Consider the following 11,391-nt stretch of genomic DNA (forward strand, 5'->3'; position numbering starts at 1 on the left):
TAGGAAATCACAACACGAGAGTTAGTACGTCGAGCGAAATAATCCAAACAAGAAAACTCTCATGTATATAGCATGTCTCAAATTGTGACTCCCTAAGTACTAACTCCAAACCCTATGAATGAAAGCAATAAACCAAAGGAAAACACTCCAAACCTCAAACATGTAGAATAAATATCTCATCTCAATTACACTCGGGTAGACAGCTCTGACATAAGAGGGATCTCATCCAGAGCAAAAAAAAAAAAAAAAATCAATCATAAGCCATGTCATGTAAGCCACGATCTTAAAGGAAATACCCTAATCGCGGGAAACCAATATGAAAGCAAAATACGACAAATAATACTTACATATGTACATCTCCTTATGCAATAACGATACTTTTGTAATAGTATTATTCAATCGTTCTGCGGCAATAGGTTTTATCTTCCTATCCCGGAATACAATGAAATGATGATACTTTTGTAATACTCTTACTCAATCGCAGTTAGGAGGTAATCAGTATTTGATTTTCGTAGTTGGGGATTGTTCTAGGCATTAATGGGTTGCAACCAGGTCACGTTGGTGTGAAGTGCTAGAAGTCAACATCAATTGGAAGAAGTGTATTGGCAGAAAGGTAACCCGTTGTTCTAACTTTGGTAGGGGGTCTTTCTTGCATTTGTGCCGAGCTCTATGGCAGTTTGAGACACTTTATTGATGTGGAGACATTGGGGTGACGAGATGAAATGGCGGTTTTGATGAGTCGTTCCTTACTGGAGGGGTATCAGCGTTGGTTGTCTAACATTGGTTTTGGTTTTGGAGCTTCGATATATTTGGGTCATCTTGATCATAGGTTGCCGAGTGCTGCGTGTGGAGATTTTGGATCTGGTAAAGTTGCTTCAGATTTTGGGTTGCGTCGGATATTTGGTTGCCCAACATTTGGTCACATCGAGGATGTGAGATTTAATCCGATTGCACGTTTGGGATTCAGAGGTTCATTTGATTATCAGTTAGGAGCTTCTGATTTTGTTCTGAGCAGGTATGTCACATTTGACTCTCGGCAGGTGAAGAGTGTTGATCAGATCATTGGGATATCGCAGCGGGTGGAGGGTGATGCTACTTCACATTGGGTGAAGATTACTCCACATACTCTAGATCACACTGCATCGTTTGAGATTCTAGCTGAGGTGACACAGTTTAGAGATCGTTTGGATTTAGATGCAGATGATGAGTTGATTTTGGATTCGAGTGCAGCTGGTGGACATGTTTTGGATACGGCTATTGGTTCACCTCAGGTGGAGGTGTTTGATTTGTTTCAGTTTGGGGCCATTGAGAGCGCTATCAATTGCAGATCCATTGGTGATATTGGTGAAAAGTTATAAACTTTTCTATTTGATTGAGGGCCTCTAGAGGCTGTTTGGGTGAACTACGTGAATGCTTGATTCCTTGGGCAAGAGGATACGTAGGCAGTCATTTATGATGCGGCCGGTTTGGTGAGTTGATACAGACATTTGGAGTTTGTTCTCATTTTCGTTTGGGTTCTCGACTTGTTGTGGATTGAGTCCGTTGTCGTGGATTTGTTCCACTTCATACTGGATGCAACAAGTGGGACGTTTGGTTGGTATTGGTGTCGACTCAGTTTTGAAAAAACTTCGCCGAGGTGGAGAATTGTTGGATAGCAGGTTCCTAATATGTTTCCTAATTTGTTTTGGTAATATGTTATTGGGATTCCTAATCTATTTTGATAACATGATTCCAAATCTATTTTGGTAACAGGTTATTAGGATTCCTAATCTGTTTTGTTTTTGTTTTAGAATTCCTAATATGTTTATGTTTTTAGGATTTCTATATATATGGAATAATTGGAAGAGAGAATTAAGAAGAAAATTAAGGATATTTGAAGCACAGAAAAGATGTATTTTCTGAGCTATTGGTTAGGGTTTTGTTTGGAGAGAATTAGATCTGAGCTATTGGTTAGGGTTTTGTTTGGAGAGAATTAGAGATTTGTTGGTGAGATTAATTGGTGAGTTCGAGTGATTTGTAATCTCAGGAGAATTAGAGATTTGTTGGTGAGATTAATTGGTGAGTTCGAGTGATTTGTAATCTCAGTTTGTACTCTTTTTCTCTATTAGTGATAAACATATCCCCTTCTTGTGCTGTGGACGTAGGCAACTTGCCGAACCATGTTAAAATTGGTTGTTTGTGTTTGTGGTATTGATTGGGTTCGTTTGGCTTTTTCTCGACGTTCGTTTGATTTAATTTCTTGTAGCACGTTGGTTTGGTTGTTTGGCTTCCGCAACGCTCAACAATTTTATCAAAAACCACTTTCAACCACTCAAATAAACAAAACCACCAGTACACTGTACACTTTCATAACTTTGCAGGGCCTAAATATTTGTGCCCCGCTTGCTACCATTTTGCTCCTTTCACTGTGATAGCTTTTGTTTATTGTTTGTTTTTCAGAAGACAGATGTCATAGTTTAATTGAAGCAAACCAGAGCTGTTTGGCCGCATGTACAGTGTCAAAGATTAAATGTTGACGTAAGAATAAGATGATTATAGTTAGGATTAAAAAAAAAGACTTTTTATAAAAAATAACTAGCAAAATCCATAACTTTCTTAAAAAAAGATTGACTTTGCAAAAAATACAGCTTTAAAATACACGTAGTCCTGTATATTTAGTTATGATTAATTAAACCTTAAGCATTTCAGCACAAGGTATACGAGACTATCATTTCAGATTAACTGTAATTAGCAGCTACTAACTGCACGGGACTACTAGTCCCATGTATTTTAAAGTCAGTATTTTCCAAAATCGACGTTGGCCAAAAAAAGATCAATTTTGCTAATATTTTCATAAAAGGCCAGTTTTGCTTATTATTTTTCAAAAATAATATTTTAAAAAAATTCTCCTTAGTAGTTACTATTAAAGAAAGAGATGACCGGTCTCCCAATCTAAAGAACACTTTTACATCCTGTCCTACAATAACACTAACAACAACTATTAAGCCTTTGAGGTCAGCCATAGGGGCTGTTTGGTTGACTGAGAAACTAAGAAAAGAAAATCAGAACACTCAACACACCAATGTGAAGGTGTTTGATTTTATTTTCTTGTGCTTGATTAAGAGAAGAAAAAAAAAGATGTTGTGCATGTAAGACCCACCCACTAGTAAGATAATAATATCATGAGTCCCAAATTTAAGGAAATCCAAAAAGTCATGAAACTGGTTTGAAAATATAAAAATGAATCCCACAACATTTTCCCATGAGTAATATCGCAAACCTGAGTTTCTAAGAAATGAACCAAACAGCCCTTATATGAAGCGTACTCTTCCTTTCGATTTTGTTGAGGGCTATCTCCTCTCCTAACTTAAGAATTATCATATCATTTTTAATAATTTCTGCCCCAGTAGGTTACAACACCGCCCTCTATTTCCCTTGTTAATGCCTAAACATACATTCCTCATAGTACAAATAAATAAACAATGAGATTATTCCATTTACCATTAAGAATGTCTGCGTGCTGATAAAAAATTTTTAGAGATAATAAGTGCCCAATCTCTATCGTACAGAAGACGTATCTATAACTAAACCTTTAAACATCTTCCTCGATTAAAAGAAAAGAAACGAAATCGCAAACAAACATTCAAGTAAATTATGAATCTAATTTCCTCAACACTTCCTTCTTCTTTCTGTTGTCTTTAGCACTAATCCATGGCCATGGCATGGTTTGGATTGCAGATGCTCCGACGAGAAGAACCCTCGAAAACAACCTTACAAGTTCTCGAACCAACGGTTGAAACTCCAGTGACACGATGCCTTCGTGAAACTGTCAAGAGCCTCAATAAGAACAGTGACGTCCATACTCAGGCCTCTCTACTTCAATTGCATCTCAAAGCTCTATGAAAATATGGAATGTTTGTGTTTGAAACTTGAGATATCCTGGAACGGACCAAAGAAATCACTGGCACAAGCTGCACATTAACTCACGTGATTCTACGCGTTACTATGAAACATGAGATATATCCTTTTGTTTCTTTCATAAGACCACAACTCAAACATTCAATACTTCCACTTCACTAGGTGGTGTTCACTGCTCAATAACTGATCATGGATATCAGAACCAAATTCGTCACAAAATATACCGACTAAACCGAATCTGTCACAACAATATGGACCCGACTCCACGATTAAATTACATACTCAGTTATTGAATGAAACCATCCACTGAAGATTTTATGAAAGCGAAGCAGCATGGTTACTCTTCCTGTGAAGCATGCAGAACTGAGCTAACCTCCAACCAACCTTGTCCCATCGCTTGAAGGATCTAGAGGAAGAACAAACAAGAAACAGTTAAATGCGGATCTTAATACTTTATTGCTCTAGAATTTTTGAATATCAATAGAGTTTTTTCCCCTCCTGGATGTATTGTTCTTGTGATACGAGAGTGAACAACAGGCTTGGCAAATGCCCATGCATGTATCACCGTTGTCAAGCACCTCAAGCTATGCTGCTGGTCTGGGGACGTGAGATGATATCCCTTGATAATGCCTTGTTCAATCATGTCTTAATACATGAAACAAATCAAATTGAATCAGGCATTTTCTATAATCCTATATCAATTCATAACTTCACATGAGTATCTCATAACCAGCTACCTTAAGATAAAAACTGATTAATTAAAGCAGCCAATTGCTGTATAGCCGGTATTCCAACCTCATAACTAAGATGATACTTCAGGTTCCGCTTTAAGGAAAGAGAACTTACCCTTTCGAACTAGAAAATACTTGATGTCAAGAAACTCATAGTGCAGATAATCTGAACTTTGAGTATATTACCCTAGCTAAGTTCCATCCTCATCTTAATGCGTTTAACATTCAGATTGATGTTTGGAGGCACTGGTAATATTCAACAAACAGATGCATAATTTTTTTTCAGGTAGATGACAGCTTCATTTCAACTTCATCTATGCTTGTAAAATGAATGAACCCTTCGTTTAAATCAACGCTAAGGAGGTCTTCAGTGGGTGTCCTTCTGGGATCGTTCTCTTCGAGTGAGAGGCGCTTTCAGGGGGCTTCTTTTTTAGCAATAGGCTTCACTGAGGTAAAATAACATCCTCGGGATAAATATTGGTCACCTTTTACCATCTATTCCCCCTTAGGGATCGGGAATTTGATTAATTGGAGGAGAGTCGATATACCTATCTTTAGGGCAATCAAAGTTGGTCGGCCCATAATAAAGTTGTAAGCCGATTTGAGGTTTACCACCAAAAAGTTAGTCATCGTTGTTACTTACCAGGTATATTCCCCCAACTACCAAGGAAAGGACAACCATTCCTTCTACCATGAGGGATCTGCATGCAAAGTCAATTAAGACTCCCACGTAGGGCTCGAGACCCTTCCTGATGGAAGCCCATTCGCACAAACATACTAAAATATAATACATCGGCCAAACTTCCCAGTATTTACCAAGGTTCTCAGGCAGGATTCTCCAGATCACTGTGTTGGATATTTGCACGAAAATCTCCAACGCATTATCGTATGGCATTACTGCCTTCTCTTGGCGTTCATCTCCAAAAAAGATGAAATCATCGGGTGAGGTCGACTGAGTAAGTCAGGTTTCGCCCACGTGAAGTATTCACTTACTCGACCCTCAAGCTTTGTGAGGCGTGTCAGGGTCATAAGAGGGTTCACTGGCCATCGTTGCAAGATTTTATCGGAGCTATTACCCGCAAACGGCATCAATTGTTGTTACATAGTAAATTCCTCACAGATTATTCCTCCAATTAAGGGGAATAAATAAGGCAAACTGAGTCTCCAATAAGATCTGATATTAGCTGGAATCCTCCCTCTCCCTAGCCTGCACGTTCATGACTTGTTAGGCGGTGCTAGAGTTATCCCCGCTTTGGGGCTCCGGTACGCCCTCTGATGCATAAGTTAGGATCTCTCCAAAGATAGTAAAGAGAGCAGTAAATGAGGCAAAAATCCTAGAGAGTGATAGGTTAGAGAAAGTTATCACTGTTCATTCTTTTTATAGAGATGCGTATTGCCTAGATTGGTGTCTGAATGACACATCATCATCTATGCAGTTACATTGCTGCTGATTGCGGCTCGTTCCTTCCCGTCTCAAGGGAGGAATAGACGACAACATTTTGAACACGTGGAGGGTCAGATCATCACGATAATGTGATTTTGATCCTTGGCAACACCCTCCTATTATGAATACGTAACTCCAAGGTTATTTTTGGGGTATATAAAAACCATTAATCAATTATTACTTCATAACATATCCTCATAACTGAACATTAAACTTTTCATAAAAAGGATTAATGACGGAGGAGAAAATTAAATAATAAGATAAATCCAGTTCGATCCAAAAGATAAAATAATAGACTTTGATATCTTAAAATTTTAATTATTTTGAGCAAAACGAATGAGAACACGACAAATAAAATCAAAATAGTAAACATAATATGATCTCTTCTAAATAACAACAGAACACTATTTGACTAGCAAATGTAAACTACATGTTAGTGCAGGGGTTTGGAAGACACCAGAGGGTCTGAAAATGTGTTTTAATCCCTTAAATCTTGCTGGGAACATGAGTAAGGGAAGTAGACTACTCAATAATTTCACATTTCAATTTTGTCCGAAGTAAAGTGGAAGTCAAAAGAAAAATGAATTAATGAAAGGTAAGTCCTTGCTGGGAACTTGAGTAAGTAGTACTTTTTGGTAACTACTTGAGCTGGATGAGAGGAAACTTTCACGTCCGATTTTTAGCAGTAGGAACCTAGTTGTTTTAGTATAAAAATTAATTGTAACCAATTAATATCTTAAAAAATGATTTTTGTTAATAATTATAGCCTCAAGAAAGAGTTATAACTACAACAAAACAAACTGTAATGTTTCAAATATCAAACAACTCCAATATTGAGAAAACAAATAAATCCATTGAAAATAGAGGGTTGGAGTTTCTTAAGTCATAAATATCTAATAATCTAAAATATCATGACTAATTTGGAATATCATTTTCTCTTGGGACTTTTATAATGTTGGTCCCTTAAATCTTTTACATGCTGAAATTAGTCTCTCAAATCCTTAAAAAATTGCTATTTAATCTCTCAAATCTTGCTAGTAATTTCAAATTAGTCTCAGTAGATAGATATCCTTTGTTTCGGGGAAATAATGCCAATTTAACTTAACTTTTGTGAGGATTTCTAATCACACCTCTCTTTTAAGCTACTCCTACTCCGAATCCAACCTTTTATTTTAGATATAAGCTTCCACTCCTGTTTAAACTAGTTTCTTTGAACACGTTTCTTTAAAAAAAATTGGTGTTTTGGGTGGGGAACTACTAAGGATAAAAATGTAATTCTACATGTGTGGTTAACAACTAACCCAACCCGAGTTAGTAATTAAGACTAACTAGCTAACAAAGGGACTAATTTTGTAAGCAAGGTTATTGATAGCGGATAGCGTCGCGTAGCGGTGAGGTATCGCTAAGGCTATTTTGGGCTATTGCGGCAAAATAGCGGTAAAAAACACAAAGTCAAATAGCGGTCTAAATTAGATATGTATAAATACTAAAAAAAGAAAAAATTAAAGAAAAATCTAAAAAATCTAAAAGTACATATTGAATGATTTAAAGAGATCATAAACATGAAATAGACATGTAACCATCACGTAATACCGAAGATGATTGGAGGAGTCAAAAAGTCGTCGTCTTCGAGAAGAAGAGCTTAGCGGCGAGGACTGCCATAAGAGGAGCTCATGGTGACGGAGGGGAGAGGAAGTATCAAGGTAGGTGCCAAAGGCTATGAAAGGTGACGGGAGTATGCTAAAAATCACAGGAGACGGTGGAATGTAATGGTCAATGGTTGAGTTTAATTTTAAAAAAATAAGCCTCAAATCGCTTTTAAATAGCAGTCAAAAAGCAAATTTTGAATGCAATCATTCACTATTTACTGTTATGATACTATTGACCGCTTTTGCGAACAGACATATTCCGTAATATGTCACCGTTATTGCGCGATAGCGTCGCGGGCGATAGCGTCGCGGGAAGGGACCGCTAATGCTATTAGCGTCGCTATTAACAGTGCTTATAAGTTTTAAGGGACTAAGCATCAATTTCAATGGTTTGAGTGACTGCTTTCAAATTATTGAAGATTTAAAGTACCAGTATTCGGAAAAAACACCCCCACCCCCAAAAAAAAATTACAACTACAAATAAATCTACCATTCAAGTTTATTGCAAATGCCAGAAGTTTTACAACTACAAATAAATCTACAAAGATCCTTGCCACCTAGAAGGTGTAGGGCTTAAGAAGTTAGGTCAAAAAACTAACGGGTTAACTTAATCAAAATCACAGATTGTGGATGCAAAGAAGTAGCTTGGCCTTTACTTCAACTTCCACCCACTACTAGGCACTGCTAAGGTTAACTAGGTTTATTGTGCTAAAGTGACCCTCTAAACATCACTATTAAGTTTCTTCATAGAGCACTACTACCTCCTATTATATGCAATTGATACTTCACATATTTCACAAAAAGTTGATATTCTCACATCCTATGATACGAGTCGCCGTGCGAGCACCTTTGATCGCGGAATTATCAAAGGTGGGTTGAGAAGAGGATGACAGAAACACAAGAATAATTCAGTATGTGATGAAGGAAAATAATCTCTCTAGATTATGAGTATGAAAAGATTACAATCCCTCTCTCACAATCTTACCAGAATCGAGAACAAACTCTTAATTCTCTCTAAATCCTAATCTCTCTTGATTAGAATCTCTATTTGATTACATCTGATTGATTAGAAACCCTAAACAATCCCTTATATAGGTATAACAACGTGGATGGTAAAGTGGTAAATAACCAAGCCCAAACCCCACAGGAATTCGTGCAAACAGAAACCCAAACTAACTAAGAAACCATCGATGAGTCTACTCATGTGCATATATGAGTCTGATTCATGACACATGGGTCGACTCATGACAGTCATGAGTCGACTGGTCAGAAACTTCTGACAAACGGCTGGGCTTCGTGAGTCGACTCATGACAGGCATGAGTTGACTCAACCTGATGAGTCGACTCATACATCATGTGCATGTATGAGTCGACTCACGAGCTAAAAACTGGACGCTTCGATTCTTCGATTCGCCGTCTCGTTTCACGCTTTGATCTGCGTTCCACTGTATTGTTTTACACCTCTATTCTCAAGTTATCATGAGAATCATCTATCCTCAAGCTCTCATGAGGATCGCTAAGTTCCGAAGAGAAAATACACCCGTATCATCCTAATTGAATGTCTGAAATCATCTTTAAAGCGTTCAAGAAAACTTGCTCAACCACGTGTCCAACACTTCAAAAACCTAAAAGTAGGATGGTACTCATACTGATTCTTTGTAAACATGCTAGTGATCTTATGAGTATGAGTAACAAGAGTTACGCTAAAGATGCCTAGAGATTAAAAAGGTGATGAGTGCACCGGCCTCTAGACCATGTCACTGTCATCAGAACTTCTTTCAAGAATAAAGCAAACGAGCAATTGAGAAGCAAATTCCACTCCAAGTTCTTTTCGGCTTGAAAGTGATTTTGCAACTTTGTACGTTAGGAGGTTATTTTTGAAAGCGCAATAGGACATCCTTTAAATTGGAATTCTCTGATAGTTAGTTACAGAGAGCACAACTCGCTTAAGAGAGTAGTTCTACATCAATTAGAGAGAAAGGCGATAAGTTAAGACTGGAGATCTACTAAATTTTATGGGTGAAGGATGATCCCTGCGAAGCTCAACTTTTGGATGCCTAAAAGGAACAAAGAGTTGACACACATCGGTTTCAATGATAAAACATGGTAATGTGTGATATGGTGGATCACATGTAAACAAGAAAAAAAAAACCTCTTTCTCAACCTATTCATGCTTTTGTTCCTTGCTAGGTGATGAGATTGTTGCAGGCACAAAGCAAGCTTCTCCAGTAGAGGCCTAAAACTGGAAATTGTTACATGACGCTTTCTATGCAAGGATATATCGTAAAGGAGCACCATACTAGGAGTTGTTCACTAGGTATGATGATAGAGAAGAAAATGGACAAACCAGAGAATCCCGACGTACCTATATAGGGTTACACATGAAAGTGTTTGGATCTCAACCTATAGGCTAAATTGGAACATGAAGAGAACGGACAAATTCCCTTCATCTACCATAATATGCGCACGCACTGCCCTTAGTATTCATGGAGGACACTCTTGAATCCTGAACACTTAGTTGGAAAAAACAGGTTAAATTTTGATACCAGAAAAATGCTCTCACTTCAATTTCACCCTTCATAGTTCTCCTTCTCAATCGAACATACCATTGTGCTATGAGCTTCATTAACTTATTTATCCTACGCACTGAACACTTTCAAATTAATACCCAATACATTTATCTCAAACAAATCACAAAAAAAAAGCCTAGCTCAATCAAACAATACATGAATTAGGGTTTAGGGTTTGAAGACTCTGGAATCGAAAGCGGACCTCGTCGCGACCCGTCGCTGTCCAAAAGCCTCTGAACCCTCCTCCTCGCACAATACTGCCGATCAAAATGCTTCACCTATAATCATTAACACCCAAAACAGTCCCATCAAGATCCAGACCACCATTTCAAGGATCAAGAGCATCAATAAATAAAGCGGATAAAATGGAAGTACCCAAGTGGGCCGGCATCGGTTGACGAACTCAGCCCTAGATTTCTTGCACTCCGAGGGGTAGAGGAGACCGACGGTGGCGATCTCGGTGGGCTTTTTGTCGGATTCCTTCTCTAAGCAAGCATAGAAAGCGTCACGGGCCTAAAGAGGGCCCAATTTTGGTGAGTGGAGAGAATTTAGCGAGAGGAAGTGAGGGGAGGAGAAAGAGGGTACCTTGTAGCAGGAAGCCCTGCCCTTCGCTAGAACATCCGGCATCATTGAACCTCTCTCTCTCTAGAATTGCTGGGGGAGCTTCAAGGGGTTTCGTGGGCCGAGACTTACATATGGAATTATGGGCTTAGGCCTGAGAATTTTTGCATATTTGCATATATGGGCTTTAATCGCACTGAGTTTGGGCCAAAACTGAGTCATCTCTTTTATTTCTTGTGTATGCACAGGGTGTCCATTTGGGCCCAAGGCCTGGCCCGATATCGGGCACGGACCCGGCCCATGCCCGGGATAAGCCCGAAAAACCTGGGTTGTCCGCTGGAATTATGGGCTTAGGCCTGAGAATTTTTGCATATTTGCATATATGGGCTTTAATCGCACTGAGTTTGGGCCAAAACTGAGTCATCTCTTTTATTTCTTGTGTATGCACAGGGTGTCCATTTGGGCCCAAGGCCTGGCCCGATATCGGGCACGGACCCGGCCCATGCCCGGGATAAGCCCGAAAAACCTGGGTTGTCCGC

General features: G+C 38.6%; 1 protein-coding gene across 2 annotated transcripts; it reads right to left on the bottom strand.

The window, feature by feature from the left end:
• Nucleotides 3,498-10,970, bottom strand: LOC109842943 (cytochrome c oxidase assembly factor 6 homolog). 2 transcript variants are annotated; one of them, XM_020411967.1, is made up of 4 exons: nt 10,877-10,970; nt 10,667-10,804; nt 10,494-10,569; nt 3,498-4,303 (listed from the first exon to the last, which is right to left on the bottom strand). In XM_020411967.1, the coding sequence occupies exons 1-4, from the start codon at nt 10,919-10,921 to the stop codon at nt 4,266-4,268; spliced, it is 297 nt and encodes a 98-aa protein (XP_020267556.1). In that variant the 5' UTR covers nt 10,922-10,970; the 3' UTR covers nt 3,498-4,265. The 2 variants fall into 2 exon arrangements, with proteins under 2 accessions (XP_020267556.1, XP_020267484.1); XM_020411895.1 differs by having other exon boundaries at nt 10,448-10,569.

The sequence above is a fragment of the Asparagus officinalis genome, chromosome 1 (genome assembly GCF_001876935.1).
Source record: "Asparagus officinalis chromosome 1, Aspof.V1, whole genome shotgun sequence".
NCBI classification, from domain to species: domain Eukaryota; kingdom Viridiplantae; phylum Streptophyta; class Magnoliopsida; order Asparagales; family Asparagaceae; genus Asparagus; species Asparagus officinalis.